General features: G+C 42.0%; 1 protein-coding gene across 1 annotated transcript in view; it reads right to left on the reverse strand.

Moving 5' to 3' along the window:
- enpp2 (ectonucleotide pyrophosphatase/phosphodiesterase 2) overlaps positions 1–21,642 on the reverse strand; it is a 115,604-nt gene that overhangs the window by 72,957 nt on the left and 21,005 nt on the right. Inside the window, exons 8-11 of the mRNA XM_068032197.1 lie at positions 20,250–20,329; positions 18,755–18,874; positions 5,733–5,788; positions 4,127–4,192 (exon numbers count right to left, since the gene is read on the reverse strand). Coding sequence (XP_067888298.1) covers positions 4,127–4,192; positions 5,733–5,788; positions 18,755–18,874; positions 20,250–20,329 — 322 coding nt within the window. The remainder of the gene's footprint in view (positions 1–4,126; positions 4,193–5,732; positions 5,789–18,754; positions 18,875–20,249; positions 20,330–21,642) is intronic.

Below are 21,642 nucleotides of genomic sequence, written 5' to 3' on the forward strand. Positions count from 1 at the left end.
GATCAAAAGATTTGCAAGAAGGCATACACAGTGTTTAATATTAATTACATTGGGAATGTTATTGTGCTCGGAATGAGCTAATGGGTTTCCACACATTTAAATATGGTCACCTGTAGCTCCGACTTTGAGTCTTGCTCTCTTATTAAATGCTAAATGGTAAATATCTCAAACTGATGCAGCTGTGCATAAATAAAGGTTACATTGAAAAATGTCCAAATAAAACCTTACACAAAAACAACCCAATGATTGAGTGCCCTATTGTAAAAGGCATGGCAATTTGATGTAACTTGTAAATATAAAATGGATTTATTACCTAATAGACATGGTAATATTTCCTCAGTTACTGCTAGGATGGTTCATGTAGACTAGACTTTGTTCTGTAACTTCATGTTTATGTGATCTGATATTTACAGTGATAATGATCAGAGAGAAACAAACATATCTACAGGCTTTGAAGCTACCTTTAGCCAGCTGATTTAGCCCAAGAAGCATGCAAGAGAAATGTGCTTTATTGGTGACGCTGTATGTAGAGAGTTTTGTCATTTCAATAAATGATTGAAACCCGTCTCTGAGTTAGGCTACCTTTAGTGACATCCTTTAATTCCTTCAATATATAGGTGCTTCTCATCACAACATGGGATATCGTAAATGTGAAGGGACACCCTCCATTATCTCAATATTCTCAAGTCAATGAAACAAATTGCTTTCCAGCTCCATTCACAACTTATCATTACAAAGTCAATCAACATTCACTGCTTAACGGAATGGAGAATCTCCAATGTGCAGATGACCTTTGCATACTTGCTAGCTAGCTAATACAGTTGTGCTGCTCCCCATTGATGTTTGTATGCTTAATTACTTTATTTATAGGGATAAATCTGTTTTAAAGTGGACTGTATTTTGATGGCATTAGGTTGGCTATACACTTTATATACAGATTAACTGCCCCCATGTCTGTGGCTGAGTCAAATGGCCATGGTGCAACATGCTGGTGCCTATCCCTGCTTTTACCCCTACTTATCTCTGCTGAAACTGTTATAATCAGGACTATCATGCACTCAGTCCTGTCTAAATCTAAGCCACATCTCCATTGTAGTTACTATGTATTTCCTCTATAGTCATTCATGTCTCTAATTTACCAATGTTGTTTTGAAAGCTTTGTACATTCACACATTGTGCAATCCTGTCTCTGATTTTCTGGAATAGTGTCATTCTTTTTTCTGGATGTCTCTTTTTTTAATATCCCTTGCCCCTTCTTTAATCTCTCACTATGTAATACCTTCTTTCTTTTTCTACACTGCCAATATTTTCTCACTATTTATTTAACTAAACATTCTGCTGCTATTCCAACAGCTTCATTAATCCTGTTCTCCTTCTCTAGTTTCAAATCTAACCTTTCCCCACACCTGCCATGCAAGCTTAAAGCCTTCCTTGAAATTAACTACAACACTTTGTTCCCAAAATGCAATTTGTTGGAACCAACTAACTTCCAAGAAAACAGTAAATGTCTTTATGTAATTACTTTTTAAGTAAAGCAAACATGCATTGCAATATTTTTGTTTGCTCCTTTTAATCTCAACTACTGTTTAACCAAGGAAATGAAATTCATGCTATTCATTGTACAGATCTCTAATTGGGTCTTGTTCAAATCCAAATTATTAATGTAGAAGAGGATCTTGCCAGATACATGAGAAATATTTATTAATTATTTATACAAAGTTGATTACTTAGGGGTATGTAATCAAATGTTTCACTATTGTGATTATCCAGGATCTCTCAATAAAATAAAAAAAGCTTTGATTTTTCTGAGCCATCTATGGGGGTTCTTTTTAAAAATTGATGAACAGCTCCTCCATGGCACTGTACATAATGAGTGAAAGGATGCTCAGGTAAATTCTAGCAGGAGCACATAACGGAGAACTGGGTGTGGGCATAAACATGGCCGACTCATCACACTCCCATTTCTTTTAATCAATCAGTCATTTTTAAAACCAGGAAATCAGGTGTGGCAAAATTGGGCTTGCATCTAATCTGTGTTGCACTAAGCAAAGCTACATACCAGGAGTGAAGCTCCATAAAATTTAATCTGTAATGTTTTATATGTCCACAGCAAGTGTCCCTCCTATTCCCAGCACAGCTAAAGATGCCACTCTCGCAAGAAATTTTCTCTCTCTCTTCCTGCAGTCCCAATAAAACAGTGTCTTCTCCCCTCCATTGGCTCTCTTTCTCCACCCCCAACAATAATAGGTATCTGTCCTTCCGTCATCTCACTCCCATTCAAAAGTGTCTTTCTCTTTCCCTTCCACTCCCATATTCCCCAATAAGGTCTCAGTCTAGCCTTCCAGCCTTGACTGGGTCCTTAGAAGATCACACTCTTGCCTCTCTCCCTTCCGTTGCTCCTGAAGTATACCTGTCTCCTTCTCTGTAACCACCATCAACCCTGCCTCCACCTCTCCCATCCCCTCAAGAGGTCTGTGCGTGTCTCTCTCTTTCTTTCTCTCTCACACACACATTGTTCTCTAGCCATTTACTGGGACATAGCATTGCTTAAGTATAGAAATAAAATCAGAAGTCTGTTTATTGGAGAACGACCCCTGCATGTGCATGTATCATTTTTTCTCAACTTCTCGGCATGTTGTGCCTCACTCTCATTTTCTCCATTTCTCTTGTTTCCTCTTTCTGCTCCTTTATTTCCACTCTCATTTCTTTTTACTTTCTCTTTGTTTTAACTCTTCTGTTTGTTTCTGCAGCACTTTGCTCCCCACCACTCTTGCCCAGCCCCCCAATTTCATGTAGCTTTCACAAGGCTGCACAAGGCAATCACAGGAGAAAAGGGAGCAGACCACAAAATAAGCATGGAGCAATCTGGAGTCAGTGAGTTATGGTGACCTTGTTGGGGAATGCATCTGGGAACTGTAGTTCTTTGAGCTGTGGCCAGAAAACAGATAGAAGAAACCCCAAAAGATGAACTAATTTGAATTTATTTTGATAGAATTAAATTAGGTAGAAATATTTTTGGTAGAATGTGTTTGATGAGAGATTTTACATAACATGATTGATGAATAATATAAATAGAAATATTCATTTAGAAAGGAATAAACACCTAAATTAATGAGGATGAAGTAAATTGACTAATTGCTCTACAGTCATGATGTACAGGACAGACAAAAGTTTGTTATAAAAACTAAGCACATTTTTTAAGAGCAAAGGAAGGTTTCAAAATCAGACCATATGATTTTATTTTGACTATTAAAACTTTATTTTGACTATTCATGGCAACAATCTCAAAGTACTTTTAATCCTATCATGTAGTGGCAGACCTTGTATATTTTAGTTGCAGAACACTGAAGAAATAACAGGTTAGGTCAGATACGCGTCTCTACACCTGCACCCACATCATAAGTGACTCTGACATGACCTCAGGGTGCCTGAATTTTCAAGCTCAGATGATTAACCTGTGCCCAGGAAACAGCAGCAGAAATAGCCACCACCTGTAGTGCTCACTGGTTGCTGTTGAAAAACAGCACCCAGAAGGCCTCCAGCCCTGAAGATCCACTGGGGATCTGTATAAAAAAGTGCCTTTCTTGCTTGCTGCCTACTTCTTTTAGGTCCTCCAATCTGTAAGGAGCAAGGCATAAGCACTTCCACTAGCATCTTCTGAGTGCCACTGCTGTCCACCTCATTTTACCAATGTCTCTTTCTGGTCTCTGCTCAAGCACTCTGAACTCCTCCAAACCAACCCCTCACCACTGCTCAGCTGGATCCCCAGGAAATCTCTGGGCAATGTTAAAGTGGATGAGACCTGGCACCACAGATTTCATCCCTTTTCTTCACCAATGAGCTTGGAAATTGAATGTTCCCCAGACATACAGGAGAGGATCTTGTTACGTTCAATCAATTCATTTGGAAAAACTGATTATTATACCTAAGTTTAACTCTATGCTCATATAAAGGTTCACAATATTAAGTCTTTGTGACAAGGGCACAATACCAGCTACTCAGGTATTTTTATGTTTCTTAAGATGCAACGTCATTATTTTTGGTTCCATTTTAAAAAAGATTGTTATAATTAAGCAACAGGCCACACTAGTTAATTTTAGAGTGCTGACTACTGAATAATATTTACCTTTCATTGTCTGGCAAGTTCAACCATTGAAGTATTGTGAATACTCTTTGCTCATAGGGAATGACACTGCAACCAGAAAAAAATACATAGCATATGATTTACCCAGTTTAAAAAATGCATATTGTACATCCTAGCTTTCAAATGGATTACTGGAAAAAATATCCAGTACAATAAATAGACATTAAATATGCAAGAGTGTGGCCAAGGATGACTCGCTGTCCTTTGTGTGTAACAGAAAACAGTGGCAAATGGAGCACGTGATTGTAAACATCTGAAAACAGGACAAGCAAAACAATATAGGCAGACAGCAAAGCAGACAAGTTAGAGAGGATGAAAGAGTCAGAGAAGTATAACAGAGATAACCTAAAGTAAATTGCAATCACATGAGAAAGTGAAAAAAAAGGCTAAAAATTTGATCGCATAGCGCCACTTCAAAGCGGTGCTATGTAGATTATGCTGATTCCCCAGGGACACACAGTGCCACAGGCCACACAGATAGCGGACAGCGGTGTTGTATGCCCCGAGGAAGTCAACGTAGTCTAGAATCTAGGTAACACCACTTTGATGTATCACTATATGAACAGAGTTTTAGCCCAGCATGTCAGCAAAATACATGTGCTGAATTTTATGAATGCGCTGCAGTTCGTGGCAGCGCACTCTAAAAACACCATGCATCCCGCGCGGATGCGCCGCCCAGGGCCCCCGCGATATTAACTGCGGGGGCTCTTTTAAATAGCGGGGGCGGAGCATCCACCACCCGATAATATAGAGGGGGCGGCCTCCACGTCCCCGGCGATGGAGCCATTTTTAAAGGGCTCTAAGCCCTTTAGCAAACTTTTAACATTTAAAGAGGTATCAGTGTTAGACTTTATTAAATGAAATAAAGTATTATGGAGACCCCTCCCCAATCCCCCAAAAGTCATTTAATTGCCCGAATTGGCTTTTTCAAACACCCGAACCTCCCCCCCCAACCTTCAATCTTTTGCCCTTCACCTCCTTCCCACCGTCCCCACATCCAATCAAAAGTGTTTTTCCTGCTCCTCCACCACTCCCACCCTGAAAATTTTATTCCTCCCCCCTCCCACCACGTTCTTGCCCGGAACTCCATACAGAGCTCCGAAGGCACACGAAGGCCAAACAAAGGTCATAAAACCGGCATGGGATGGCCGCCACCTGCAGGTAAGTTAATTTAAATGTCATTAGGGTTCATTTTAATATGGAGATGAAAGGCCCGCCGCCTGGCAGCGGGGAGGCCACACTGAGGTCTTCCCATCGCCGGTAATATGTGGCGGGCCCTTCTCAAAGACACAGGTCGAGGCAGGTCTCTTCCCGCAGCATTTTACTGGCCCCCGCGCCTGGACCGGCGGCGTCGAGGGGCGGGTAAAATTCAGCTCCAAATGTGCAATTAAGATTGAAAATAGACAAATTGCTTTTCTGACCCTGTTAAATTAACAAGACAGAAAATAATACAAAACAACAATAACACTAAAGCCAACAGATATCCAGATACAATACTTAACTTTGCTTAATTTGCTTATTTAAAGCTACCTATTGACACACCAATACAGTGAGTGTTGAAAGAGATTGAATAAAACTATTGACTTACATAGGCCAGAAAAATGTGCCAGCCTTCACTGCTTGATTGACAGTCGTCACCCAGATCTAGCATGACATAGGAAAACAAATCAGATTGAAATTGTACAGGAAAAAGGTTAAAAAAAATGTTATTAAGTTGACATATACTTTTAAAGAAAGTAAATGACAAAAGTAAGCCTTTTCTTACGCTGCACAAGTTTTATTTATTTAAATTTATGCTAACAAGTTTTTTTATTCATTTTTGGAATATGGTGTCGCTGGCAAGGCTAGCATGTATTGCCCATTCTTAGTTGTCATTGGTGGTGAGCTTTCTTCTTGAACCATTGTAGTCCATGTGGTGAAGGTTCTATAGTATTATTAGGGAGGGGGATTCCAGGATCTTGATGCAGTGATGATGAAGGAACATTGATATATGTCCAAGTCAGGGTGGTTTGTGATTTGAAGGGGAACTTGGAGGTGGTGGTGTTCCCATATGCCTGGTGCTCTTGGCCTTCTTGGTGGTAGAGGTTGTAGGTTTGAGAGGTGCTGTAAAAGAAGTCTGGTGAGTTGTTGCAGTACGTCCTGTAGATGGTACACACACATCCATGGTGCACCAATGGTGGACGGAGCGGAGATGTAAGATGGTGAATGGACTGCTGATCAAGCTTTGTCCTGAATGATGCTGAGACTCTTGAGTGTTGTTGCAGCCGTACCCATTCAGAGAAGTGGAAAGTATTCCATCATATGCCTGACTTGTGCTTTGTAGGTAATGGAGTCAGGAGGTGAGACACCTGCCACAGAATTCCCAACCTCTGACCTGCTCTAGCAGCCATGGCATTTATGTGGTGAGTCTAGTCATTAACAGATATACAAATAATACCAGTCATTTTAGATAAAATTAAAATTAACCTTAGTGATTGTTGTCCTTTCCCACCACACAGACACTTTTATTTTCTCCCATCTTTAGACTCCAGCATCCATCTAATCTTCCCAGTCAGGTTGGCAGGAAGCGGAGTCTGCAAAAACCACTGCTCAGGGACACGTTTTAATAATGCTGGAAGAGAGCCTTTATAGGCAGCTCTCTGCATCCCACAGTGGATCAAATTGGGACACAACCTCAAGTCTGGCCTGCCAACATAAATCTTTATTAGAAGTTGTGATTTTCAAGTGTAGCCAGTAAAATTATTTTTTTAAACACTTCTGACCTAATCAGACTGTACACTAACAGAAGTGAATGGGCTATCGCTGTCTGACATGACATCCCCTGTCAGGCAAGCACCCCCCGCCCCCACCTGCCAAGAATGAGGAAAATTAATTTCACCACATGAACGTTGATTTTAAACTATTGTTGGTGAAGAAAGAACTTACTTTAAAAAACAATTGGAGACTTTGGCTGGAGAGAGACATTAACATGTCAACAGACAAGTACTTTAAAGGACAAAGCAGCTATTCCCTGCTCCAATTTAATCCACAATGGACTTTTGATTACCAGATGTTGAAGCATTCCAGGTTAACTGCTGAGATGGCCAAATACACAAACAGACGTGGTCGGGCCAGTTTGGTCACAGGACTGACTGACTGTTGGAGTTTTTTTAATTCGAACATCCAACAAGGAATTTGAAATCAGAAGGTTGTTTTCTCCTGGACTGAGAACACCTCTCACCTGTCTACTCTCATCTCGCTCTCACCAGCATCGGAAACCATTGAAGACACATGAATCTCGAGAGAGAAAAGCTTCCTATAGTGAACAAGGTTTAAGAAGAATACTGGGCCCCAACGAGCTGTTTACAACCAAGGACTCTACAGCAAGCTGGAAACACAGAAACAATAACAAGAAACCCCCTTTAGAGACTGCCTCAAACCTCTCCATTTATTTTTTCTTCTGCTCTTTTCTGTCCCTATTTGAATATGTGTATCGCATGTGCATGCTAGCGTAGGCGCATTGTATATCCGCAGGTGTTAACCGTATTAAAGTTTAAGCTTAAGGTTTAATAAATTTCACTTTTCTTCTTTAAACCTAAGAAAGCCTGTTAATGCTCATTTCTTTGCCTTATAATTGGAAAGTGGTGAACAAGGATTCACTAAGGGGGAGCTCAAAACACAGTGTGTTTAAAATTAAACCCTGTTATGATAAGACCAGGTAAAGGCTGAAAAGACCCCTAGATACCTTTCACACCTGGTCGTAACATTCCCACCAGCAAAAACTGGACAACAGTAAAACAAACAGAAATGGCTTTATTTCTATGAGCTGAATTTTTCAAAAAGTGAAGATGTCCTGCCACCAGGACTGAAAGAAGGAACTGATCCCGTGCCAACAAGAGGTGGGACCCTGGGGCAGCATTTTACCGGAAGCAGCCAATTAGGCCACCATTGGGACCTCCGCCTATTTGAGGACGGCGGCCCATGTCCCAGACCTGCCAGTCCAATTAGAGAGCCAGTTGCTCAGCAGCCTCGGCAGCACCACAGCTAGCAATGGCCACTGAAGAGGCTGCAGGACAAGCAAGAGGGCGCCTCCAAGTCGAAGAGCCCTTGAAGACGAGGTTAGTTTTGTTGAGCAAGACAGGGTCAGCCAGGCGGGCCCTGGCGATCCAGCAGGGGGTGCATATTCCAGTGGGGGCACCTTAGCCACGGGGGCAGCCAATACTGCCAGGGGCCCTTCCATGGGCCATGGAGTGGCCATTAAAGAGGGTCCACCTTAGCAACCCACTGGGAGGATGCCAAGGTTTATGGTCAAATGCCAGCAGGGGAGAGATGGTAATATGTCATGCAAGGAAGGGTGTCGGGCTCCCCTCCCCATGCCTTCCCCCACAATATTACCAGCCCTCCCCTCTCAGCCTATCTCAAAAGGACTGGTAAAATCCAGCCCTATATATTGTGAAGAATAACTCTAATCTACAATGTGTTGCAAAGCATGAGAGGTTCAGAAGATAGAAATAAACCTCTCAATGCAAAAAGAACAAACTGCTAGAGCCTGAAATCCAAAATGAAACCAGAAAATACAGGAAGCACAGCGCAGCTCCATCAACATTTGGAAAGAGAAGACAGCTTAATGTTTTATTGTAATCAGAAACTGGAAGATAAGTGAGTTCTTTTATGAGATTAAACAAAACAAAAAAGGAGGAAGAGAACAATTGAGTCAGGCATACTCAGTACCACAAAGAACCAATTGATGGGTTTAATAACTTGTGATCAGTTTTTTTTTTCAGAAACTGATCAGAGTTAAGGAACCAGATCATATACAAAGATCACGTCAGTAAGATGGCAAAAAGATATTAGAAAGATTAAATTGATAAAAATCTTCAAAATGCAAGATAGCTGAGTAAAATAGGCAGGAAAATACGTGAGGCAGTCATGTTCTGACACTGCTAAAGTCAATTTTCAGACTCAAGGACCGCAGAATGCTAAGGAAGAAGAGGTTCTTGAAGTTTGAATTTGGATTGGTTTGAACAGTGTAGGCCATAGATGTAAGGATTGGGCTGGGAATAAGAGGAAGTTGAAGGAGGAAGCCCAAATCATGAGTGCAGAATAGTAGTGCTTAGCAAAGAGAACATCAAATCTGTCTTTAGTCTCTCCCATGTACAGCAGACTGCATTACAAACAGCAAAAACAACATGCCAGATTGGAGGAAGTACATGAAAATTGCTGTCTCACATGGAGTGGTTGGAGTTATGTGCAGGAGCACATGGAAAGAAGTTGCATGGGTAAGTGCCTGGTGAACTGCAGCCAGCAATGGGGACGATACCAGAACACCTCATAACACTTTAGTTTATAATATACTGTAGAACATGAGTCAACCTAAAAAATATGTAAAAATGTACACCATGCATGTTGGTATATGTAAAAATGTAAATCAAGTATGTCCTTATAATTGCCTGGTGGTATAATGGTAATAATATAATGGAACTTAATAGTTTTTTTTTAATTCATTCATGGGATGTGAGCATCACTGGTAAGACCAGCATTTGTTGCCCATTTCTAATTACCGTTGAGAAGGTGGTCGTGAGCTGCCTTCTTGAACCGCTGCAGTCCATGTGGTGCAGGTACACCCACAGTGCTATTAGGAAGGGAGTTCCAGGATCTTGACCCAGCGACAGTGAAGGAATGGAAATATCATTCCAAGGACGATTTGTGGTTTGGAGGGGACTTTGCAGGTGGTGGTGTTCCATTACATCTGCTGCCTTGTTCTTCCAGGTGGCAAAGGTCACATGTTTGGAAGATGCTGTTGAAGGAGGCTTGGTGAGTTGCTGCAGTGCATCTTGTCGATGGTACACACTATTACCACTGTGCGTGGGTGGTGGAGGGATTGAATGTTGAAGGTGATGGATGGGTGCCAATCAAGCAGGTTGCTTTGTCCTGGATGGTGTTGAGCTTTTTGAGTGTTGTTGAAGCTGTATTCATCCAGGCAAGTGGAGAGTATTCCATCACACTCCTGACTTGTGCCTTGTAGATAGTGGACAGGCTTTGAGGATTCAGGAGGTCAGTTACTTGCTACAGAATTCCCAGCCTCTGACCTGCATTTACAGTCATAGAGTCAGAGCACAAGAGACATTACAGCACATAAGGAGGCCATTCGGCCCATTGAGTCCATGCCGGCTTTCTGTAGAGCAATCCAGTCAGTCCCATTTCCCCACACTATCCCCATATTTTATTTCTCTCAAGTTGCCTTGCAATTTCCATTTAAAATCATGATCTTCTCTGCTTCCACCACCCTCATAGGTAGTGAGTTCCTGGTCATTACCACTCACTGACTAAAAATGTTCTTTCTCACATCACCCCTGCATCTCTTGCCTAATACCTTATATCTGTGTGCCCTAGTCCTTGTGACAGCAGCTAATGGGACCAACTTTTCTTTGTCTACCTTATCTAAACCTGTCATAATCTTGTACACCTCTATCAAATCAAATCACCCCTCAATCACCTTTGCTCCAAGGAAAACAGCCCCAGCTTCTCCAACATAACCTTGTAACCAAAATCCATCATCCATGGAACCATTCTGGTAAACCTCCTCTGCACCCTCTCAAGGACCCTCACATCCTTCCTAAAGTGTGTGATTAGAACTGGATGCAATACCCTAGTTGTGGCCTAACCAGAGTTTTATAAAGGTTCAGCATAACTTCCCTGCTTTAGTACTCAATATCTCTATTTATGAAGCCCAAGTTCCCATTTGCTTTACTCTTTCAATATATGTCCTGCTACCTTCAAAGATCTAAGCAAATGAACCGCAGGTCCCTCTGTCCCTGCACACTGTTTATAACTGTGCTATTTAGTCTATATTGCCTCTCCCTATCTCTTCTGCCAAAATACATCCTCTCACGCTTCTCTGGATTAAATTCCATCTGCCATTTAGCTGCCCATTCTTCTAGCTTCTCTGTCCTGTTGATTAGTATCATGTTCACTGTTTGCCATACTTCCAAGTTTGCTATCTGGAAAATTTTGCAATTTTACTCTGTATTCCAATATCCAAGTCATTTATCTATATATATATATATATATATAAAAGCAGTGGTCCTAGCACTGAACCTTGGGGAACACCACTGAATACCATCCTCCAGTCTGAAAAACAGCCATTTACCACGACTTGCTGTTTTCTGTCTTAAGCCAGTTTTTTATCCAAGATGACACCGACCCTCCTATTCCAAGAGCCTCAATTTTGTTAAACAGCCTTTTATGTGATACTTTGTCAAACGCTTTCTTAAAATCCATATGGACAACATCCATTGTTTTCCCCTCATCAACCTTCTCGGTTACTTCAACAAAAATTCACTTAGATTCACTTAAACTCTATTTCCCTTTTACAAATCCATGCTAGCTCTCCTTAATTAACTCAAACCTCTCCAAGTGCCTGTCGATTTTTCTCCTGATTATTGGTTCTAAAGCCTTACCCACCACTGATGTTGCTACCACTCTTGTAGCTACACTATTTATAAACCTGGTCCAGTTAGGTTTCTGGTCAATGGTAACCCCCAGGATTCTTATGGTGGGGGAATCAGTGATGATCGTGCAAATGTTACTTGCCACTTATCAGCCCAAGTCTGAATGTTGTCCGGATCTTGTTGCATGCACGCACAGACTGCTTCAGTATCTGAGGAGTTGCGACTAGTACTGAACACTATGCAACCATCAGCAAACTTCCCCATTTCTGACCTTTTGATGCAAGGAAGGTAATTGACAAAACAGCTGAAGATGATTGGGCCTGGGACACTACCCTGAGGAACTCCTGCAGCAAAGCCCTGGGGCTAAGATGATTGGCCTCCAACAATGACAACCATCTTCCTTTGTGCTAGGTATGACTCCAATCAGTGGTGAGTTTTCCCCTGATTCCCATTGACTTCAATTTTGCTAGATGACTCCTTGATGCCACACTCGGTCAAATGATGCATTGATGTCAAGGGCAGTCACTCTTACCTCACGTGGTAATACAGGATGACTTATGCTTCTCAGTCATAAATTACAATCATTTTTACAACACTATCACCCTTCTCATGCCATCTTCATGACAGTAAGTGTACTGATTGCCAGTTAATATATTTTTTAAACTATATAATGACAAATGCCTTGTTATCTTTAAACCAGTAACTTATCTCATGATTTTCTAAATACACATAAACCATAATAGCAATGCTATCAAAACCACTGAGCTCAATTACTGCCTTCTAAGTAACAGCCATGAATCCACTATCCTATTTCTATAATTAAATTTCTTATGTCTATTGTGTATGTCAAATCAGTTATCTATGTTGTGACCATTAGCCATGGGTCAATTTGCTTCCTCATTGGTTAAGAGCTTAAGTCTTTGTTTTTCTTTCATCTAATTAGTTATTTCCTACTTTCATTACATCCTCATTATTCCCCACTCAGGATATATAAAACCTTTCTCCTCAATTAAATTTTAACTTTAGGCTGACACTTCAGTGCAGTACTGAGGGAGTGCTGCACTATCAGAGGTGCCATCTTTTGGATGCGATGTTAATCCCGTGTCTGCCCTTTCAAATGATGTAATAGATCTCATGGCAGCAAGCTAAGAAAAGCACGTGAGTTCTCCCAGTGGCCTGGCCAACACTCATTCCTCAACCAACATCACTAAAAAGACAATCTAGTCATTATCTCATTACTGTTTGTGGGAATTTGCTGTGCACAAATTGGCTGCTACATTTCCTACATTACAACAGTGACTATACTTCAAAAAGTACTTCACTGAATGTAAAGCACTTAGGAACATCCTGAGGTCACAAAATGCACAAGTTCTTTATTTAACTACAATTTCAGATGGGTTTGAAATCAGGAGAATACGTGCAAACCACTTCCTTTTTTTTAACACTACTCAATTTCAAACATAAGCTAATTTTTGCAAATCAAAGTAAACTTTCACATCTCAAAACAATGATAACATGCTACTTTGAGCAAATGAAAACAGAATCAACAATTGTCATTTGTCTTGTCTGATAATAAACTAACTTTGTGCCTAATTATTTCCCAAACTCAATAAATTTTCTGAGTGAAGCAGTGGGCTGGATTTTGCTATGGGCTTCGGGACCCCAACATCGGGACTAACTGGGGGTCCTGAACTAACACTTGTTGGCAGCAAGACCAGCTCAGCAATATTCTGGGAGGTGGTCTCCTAATTGGCTGCCTCCACGTTTGACATTCTATTAAAGATGCTGAGCGGGCTCTTGGTACTGCAATCAGCAGGCTGGCAGCTCAGGAGCCTCAGCAACCCCACCGGGAGAGGTGGGCACTGCTGAGGCAGGTCGAAGACCGCAAGGGCACCTCAACACGGAGACGTCAGCGCTGGACTGCATAGCAGTGAAGAAATGAGCAAAATCTAGGCTGGCAGAGCCATCAGGATGGAGCCTCCAGTTCCAAAGGCCACCCCAGGCTGCCGCAGGGAGGCTACTTCCATTGAGCTGGTGCCCTCCACACGTGGCAGGGGGCTGCTGCACTGGTGACAAAAGACGACAAAATTGCCCCAAATTGGGACCTTACCCAACGTAATTGGCAGCCCGCCTCCGTGGATCAGGCATCCAATCCAATTCCCAACCTGCCACTGGGAAAGTTCCCCGGCAGTGGGAATGTGTCATGCAGCCATCCTAATGCAGTTCCCCCATATGTTCCCAGCTCCCCTGCCTCCAAGCCTGCCATCAAGGGCCAGGAAAATTCAACCCAATGTCTTTCAGTGTATATCAGAGTGAAGGAGTCATTGATATTAATCATCCTCCTGCTAAAGGCCTGCTCGGGTCTGCAAATGAAACCAGGCCCGAGCCCGACAGAACCAGATCTGACCCGACCCGAGTCCTTTCATTTTATCCCACGCCCGACCCGACCCAACCCAACCACCGGAATGTTCAGTTAACCTAGCTTCCATCTTTCACTTTTTAAGCTTGTGCAGATAAGCAACAAAAACTGTAACTGGACTTGAAAGGTTGTTTAAAAAGTATATTAAGATTGGAGCCACGTACTGGAGGTGGTGAGCCGATGATTGTTACCATAGAAGTTAGTGATTGCTTGGTCACTAGTTAAACAGAAACCCATGGAGTTGTGCCCAGACAGGTTATCCCACTACAAGGTAATTTGAAATACCAAGCAGAGTAGGAAGCACACTTCAAAAGATCTGCGGTTTCCAGTGTTTCACTAACACAATTGTAACGCAAGGCTATTAGAGTGTTAGAGTGTGTCCGACCCAGCCCGACCCGAGCCCGAATGCTGGACCCAGAAGAGCGACCCGACCCGAACCCGACACATGCCGTCGGGTCCCGTCAGGTTTGGATCGGGTAGCCATGCTCTACCTCCTGCTGGCATTTAAACTATTCAGTGTCCATATTTAAGAGGATAATTCCTCCCTCACCAGTCAATTACAACAACAGCAGGAAGTTAGTTGAGTTCTAAGCTGGTGCAACATCCACACTTAGCCTTAGCCGGTGAAATCAAAGAAATCAGGTAACCTTTTTGCACCAGACCCTTCCTGTGGGCCCACTCGTTTCTTCCACCAGTGAGCCAGGCAATAGCCAACTTGGCCAGCAAGAGCCCTCACAGTGCAGGAGGAGGCTCTCACACCAGTTCTTACAAAGAGCTTTTTATTGTAAGCAACATGGGGTGACGCAAATGGGCACAAGTTCTCACCTCAGTAACCCCACCAGCACTTGCTGTCACATAGACAACCCCAAACAGCTACTGTAGTACTTCCAGTAGAATCCATTGGATGCACAGCCTGGCACGAGAAGGGAATTTCAATGGAATGAAAATTCATCAGGTTCTATAAATGGTGGGCAATCTGCTCCATCACATTACTGCTCAAGCCTTGAAGACAAAAACCTACTCCATGCAGTTAGACCCCAAACACTGCCACCTGCAGCAAAATAAGGAAGACCAATTTAGCATCATCATGTTGCACCCTACACTTTACAAATCCCAACCCTCCATACTAGACAACTGCTGTAGGGCCTGTAGCCAGAAGGGCAAAATGGACCCTGCACCAGATATTCTGATCACGTCCCCACATCCAGCCATTCTGGACACAGTCCGTGAGATATCTCAGAACATGACCACTCTCACGGTACAAGACAAGACAGCTCAACGCTTGTGAGGCTTGCCCAACGGAAAGAAAGGGTCACTCACAATGAGCAAGACTCTCGTCACTCGCAAATGCATTCCCATCTGTGGCAAAGTGCAGCCCCACCCATAATAACTGCATCACTGAAACACATGTACAGCAGAATGAGTGACATTTGTCTTCTGCCTAGAACTGGGGAAATACCAGAAAGTCTGGGGCCTATTCTTGGAGACCCACTCAATACAAACTACCCCCTCAGCACAACAATTCACCCACAGGCTATGAGGAACACCAACTTCATCCACCATTCAAGATCCCTTCCTATTGTGTTCAAGCCTAACTAACCCCTAATCCCAAGGTCAAACAAGCTGCCACAACTTTCTTTCCCTCACTACCCTCAAAACCCACATTGTTCCCTATGCAGCAGCCTGATGCTTCCAATATATTACGCCTGAAAGCACCATGCAGTCAGGAGGTTATTTTTTGTTCAATGTGGGCATCGCTGGACATCACTAATTGCCCATGAGAAGGTGGTGGTGAGCTGCCATCTTGAACCACTGCAGTCCATGTGGGGTAGGTACACCCTCAGTGCTGTTAGGAAGGGAGTTCCAGGGTTTTGATCAAGCGACAGTGAAGGAACGGCGATATAGTTCCAACTCAGGATGGTGTGTGGTTTGGAGGGGAACTTGCAGGTGATGGGGTTCCCACGCATCTGCTGCCCTTATCCTTCTAGGTGGTAGAAGGCGTGGGTTTGGAAGGTGCTGCCTGAGTAACCTCAGTGCATTGCTGCAGTACATCTTGGAGATGGTGGCAAAAGCCTGCCACTGTGCGTTGGTGGTGGAGGGAGCGAATGTGTGTGCATGGTGTGCCAATCAAACGAGTTGCTTTGTCCTGGATGGTGTCAAACTTCTTGAGTGTTGTTGGAGCTGCACCCATCCAGGCAAGTGGAGAGTATTGCATCACACTCCTGACTTGTGCCTTGTAGATGGTGGACAGGCTTTGGGGAGTCAGGAGGTGAGTTACTTGCCGCAGGATTCCTAGCCTCTGACCTGCTCTTGTGGCCACAGTCATAGAAACATAGAGTTATACAGCACAGAAACAGACCCTTCGGCACAACGCGTCTGCACTGACAACCAAGCACCCATGCAATCTCCAGCACTTGACACCGTAGCCTTGTATGCTATGGCATTTCAATTGCTCATCTAAATACTTCTTAAATGTTGTGAGGGTTCCTGCCTCTACCATCCCTTCAGGCAGTGTGTTCCAGATTCCAACCACCCTCTGGGTGAAAAATTTTTTCCTCAAATCCCCTCTAAACCTCCTGCCCCTTACCTTAAATCTATGCCCCCTGTTATTGACCCCTCCACTAAGGGAAAAAGTTTCTTCCTATCTATCCTGTCAATGCCCCTCATAATTTTGTATACCTCAATCAGGTCCCCCCTCAGCCTTCTCTGCTCTAAGGAAAACAACCCTAGACTTTTCAGTCTCTCTTCATAGCTGAAATGCTCCAGCCCAGGCAACATCCTGGTGAATCTCCTCTGCACCCTCTTCAGTGCAATCACATCCTTCCTATAGTGTGGTGCCCAGAACTGTACACAGTACTCCAGCTGTGGCCTAACTAGCATTTTATACAGCTCCATCATAACCTCCCTGCTCTTATATTCCATGCGTCGGCTAATAAAGGCAAGTATCTCATATGCCTTCCAATCCACCTTATCTACCTGTGCTGCTGCCTTCAGTGATCTATGGACATGCACCTCAAGGTCCCTCTGACCCTCTGTACTCCCGAGGGTCCTACCATCCATTTTATATTCCCTTGCCTTGTTAGTCCTCCCAAAGTGCATCACCTCACACTTGTCAGGATTAAATTCCATCTGCCACAGCTCGACCCATCTTACCAGCCCAACTATACCGTCCTGTAATCTAAGGCTTTCCTCCTCACTATTTACGACACCACCAATTTTCGTGTCATCTGCAAACTTACTGATCATACCTTCCATATTCACGTCTAAATCATTAATGTACACTACAAACAGTAAGGTTCCCAGCACTGATCCCTGCGGTACCCAACTGGTCACAGGCCTCCATTCTCAAAAACAACCCTCGACCATCACCCTCACAGTATTTATATGGCTACTCTAGTTCAGTTTCCGGTCAATGATAACCCTCAGTATGTTGATAGTGGGGGATTCAGCGATCATAATGTCATTGAATGTCAAGGGGAGATGATTAGATTCTCTCTTGTTGGAGATGGTCATTGCCTGGTACTTGTGTGGCGCGAATGTTAATTGCCACTTATCAGCCCAAACCTGGATATTGTCCAGGTCTTGCTGCATTCCTACACGGACTGCTTCAGTATCTGAGGAGTTGCAAATGATGCGAACATCCCCACTTCTGACCTTATGATTGAAGGAAGGTCATTGATGAAGCAGCTGAAGATGGTTGCGCCTAGGACACTACCCTGAGGAACTCCTGCAGTTTTGGCCTGAAGCTGAGATGATTGACCTCCAACAACCATAACCATCTTCCTTTGCGTTAGGTATGACTCCAACCAGTGGAGAGTTTTCTCCCTGATTCCTATTGACTCCAGTTTGGCTAGGGCTCCTTGATGCCATACTCGGTCAAATGCTGCCTTGATGTCAAGGGCAGTCACTCTCACCTCACCTCTTGAGTTCAGCTCTTTTATCTTTGTTTGAACCAAGGCTGTAATGAGGTCAGGAGCTAAAATTCAGCCCATATACTCAGTACTTTGGTATTGATGAGAACTATGATGTATGTTCATATGCATGTTCCATCAGGGAATGTATAAAAATTATGAAAAACCTTTCCTGAAAGGACCTGCATATCTATAGTGCTTTTCATGACCTCAGGATGTCTCAAAGCATTTCACAGCCAATCGAGTACTTTTGAAATGTAAGAAACATGGCAGTCAATTTACAAACAGCATGGTCCCACAAACAGCAATGAGATAAATGTCTAAATAGTCTGTTTTTTTTCCTCATGATATTGGTTGAGGGATAAATATTGACCAGGACACCAGGAGAAGTGCCCTGCTCTTCTTAAAGTTGTGCAATGGGATAGTTTAAGTTCACCTGAGAGGGCAAATGGGCCTCAGTTCAACATCTCACCCAAATGACAGCACCTTTGACAGTACAGCACTAATGTGTCAGCTGAGATTATGAGCTGAAATCCCTGGATGGAGCTACATAACCCACAAGCTGCTGGCTCAGATACAGCATTCTACCAGTGAGCCAAGGCTAATGTCTTTTAAATATTTAAAAAGAGTACAATAGATTAGTTCATCTAAACTTGTGAATTTAATCCTTCACAGTTAATGAGTACAGATAAAACAAAATCTTGCTGCCTTTCCTTTCCTTTCCTTAATTTGATTATGAAATGTTAACAAAAACATTTTCACTGGAAGATGGAAGAGGACTTCAATTAGAAGGCAAACTTTCCTACTTTCTCCAGCCAAGCTTTCAGAATAAGAGACACGCAGAACTTACAGGTTGTCCTCCCCACCATCGAGGATTGAATTTTTCTCTGCCTCGAAGGCTGAAGTTGGCATCAAACACAGGGTCATGCATCAAGTTGCCAACAATTCCATGGGATTCAGGATAAAGTCCCTTTGTATGAAAAAGCAAAGCAAATTGATTAGACATGGGCTTTGCTTGTCAGAATTTACACAACCTTTTCACATTAAGTCATTTCACGAGGGAAAATATACATGTAAAACCTGAACACAGCAAATACGAACTGGAAGCAAAACCTTATTTGTAAATTATTTATGGAATAGCAAAGAGCAGGAAAACTAACATTTGTGTTTGCTTGAAAAGAAAAAACAAATTTTAAATTCGTTTCATGCCCTAACATAATGTTTTCCTCTTATTTGATTTCCAATGTATTGCTCATTCACTAATTTCAAAACCTACACTACATAAAATGTGCTGAATTTTGAAAGAGGGGGAAAAAGGTATTGACACAGCATTAACAAAAACACTATTGCCCTTAATGAATCCCATATATTTCCTTTTCCTAGGCACACAGGGTCTCTACTATTTCAGCACATTAAGGCTTGTTTATCCTGAATTAGTTTAAATCAGGGTCATGAGCACAGTACTCGACAAAGAGGCAAAAATGGAGAAGAAAAAGAACCTCACACGATTATCAATAAGGATATTTTTACTTTTTACAGAAGGTGCTAGCTTGATTAGTTTTCAGTCCTTTCTAAGCTTAACAGGGCAACATGTGTCATTTAAAAGAAAATAATCTAAGTCACCATTCTGAAAGCCTCCATTACTATTTTTTCCTTCCAACAATTATCTCCCTGAAGTGATTGACTGCATATTGCAGCATAATACCATATGTGCCAGCACTTCTCCAGTATGTTGGTACCCCATATGTGAGCTATCTAACATGAAAGTCATCACAACCAAGCCTAATCCCTCTGCACCAGAAATTCATGTATGAACTCTCAGCACAGAGCACCAGCAGCAATCAGAGCAGAAAGATAAAAATTAAAATAGAGAATGCTGGAAACACACAACAGGTCCGTCAGCAGCTGCAAAGGAAAAGGCCTGATTAACTTTTCATCATAGACCTCTGTCAGGTTTTTCCGTTTTATATTTCAGGAGCTGAATTCCTGACTGCTTTTCCTCTCCCTTTTCCAGGAGCACTGGGCGAAATGAAGATTTTACTGCACTGTCTCAGATGATATTAGCTAAACTGACACAAACTAGGAAATATACTTGGGCTTTTCCGGGTCTCTGTGGCTCCATGCCACCCCATCTAGTGCTCTAATCTACAGGGTCATCATGTGGGTCACCACTATTTCATACACAATCTGGAAAGAACAATTTGTATCGTACAAAAGTACACTGAAATCAAAATATATTCCATTGGAATACAAGCAATTTGTTAATAACTCAGTTTAATTGCCAGCAGATAAAGAATTTGACTTGCTATTAAAACACAGCTAGTTATACAAAATGTAACACTTACAGTAGCAAGGGTGTACATATTGGGGAAAGTTTTTGTTGGATAAACTGGTCTCATGTAGGGAGCGTGAGTTCCACAAGATCCTAAATACAAAGAAGTTTGTTACCATCTGCAAAAAAAGTAAGTGTTGCAATATTGACGCAATGCCAGTGATAGTTATGGGGAAGAAACACTAACGTGTGGTGTTCCATAAGCCATGACAGAATATATCACTTAGATTTGATATGTAATTCTCTGAAATTGCATAATAAACATTCTGTTACATTTGAAAATACTCAGTAACTGGATTTATTTTTCAATCGCTATTCAATGCTCATGATAAAGACAAGATTTGTAAGGGTAGTATCACATCAAATGTGCATCTGGAATTCATTATATTACATGTCGGTGCTTCCATGTAAAGCCTGAACTTTGCAATAGTAGAAATCAGGAACAACAGCAAAATGAAAATGCAAAATAGGTACTAAACTGTATTAATATAAGCAACAATCTGCATACTAATAAAACCTATTGGGGTAGATCTTAACTTTGTGCAATAATGTAAAACAGATGCTAGCGAATCGGCTGCCCATTTTTTATCTCTCCTGCTTTTTTATTTCTATTGAAGTCAATTGAAATAAAAATCAGGAGAGATGTCAAACACACTGCCAATTCACTATCAGCCATTTTACACTACTGCACCATGTCAGGATCTACTCCATTGTGTCTGCAAAGCTTACTTGAATTTTGCAGTGCTTTAAGTAGTCATGCTAAAACAGTTATTCTTAAGGAATCTGTTATATCACAAATAAAATACAAGAAGTTTTTATGCTGTTACTGTAGAGACAGAAGGGTTCTATTTTCTCCAACAGCTTGTGTTATTTTTAGGTTTTCAAAGGGAACAAGGTTTGATTCAAACCACAGATTTGTTTAACTTTACTTGTGAATGTTATATTACTTTGTGTAAATCAAACAGAACTGAAAATAAGAACAGAAGACACATTTACATTGAGGAGATTAACTCTTTCCTACTTGGAAACTTTCATTATTTTCCATGGAAAATAGCCTTTTGGGCACTTTGAAACATAAACTACTGTCAGCATATAAGGAAGTACCTTTCCCCTTTATGTCTCATGGCATAAGGCTTGAAAACTAATCAGCTGAAACACTCCTCTGTAAAGCAGAAGTGCAAATTTGACTGGAGAGATATGAAGGAGAGGCAATCTGCTGAAGTTAGGGAGAAGGTTTCCAAATTAAAGTATGCCCATTTTCTGAGACTGTGTTCTACAAAGAGAGGCTTTGCCAACAAGTCATTTTGGTATATGCACAGAATAATAGTGCAGAACCAAATGCTGCCTGGCGGATCTGCTCAGTCAAGATCTTTGTATTGTATGTCAGTGAAACAAATTTATTTAGG

This window comes from Heterodontus francisci, chromosome 5, assembly GCF_036365525.1.
Source record: "Heterodontus francisci isolate sHetFra1 chromosome 5, sHetFra1.hap1, whole genome shotgun sequence".
In the NCBI taxonomy this organism is placed as follows: domain Eukaryota; kingdom Metazoa; phylum Chordata; class Chondrichthyes; order Heterodontiformes; family Heterodontidae; genus Heterodontus; species Heterodontus francisci.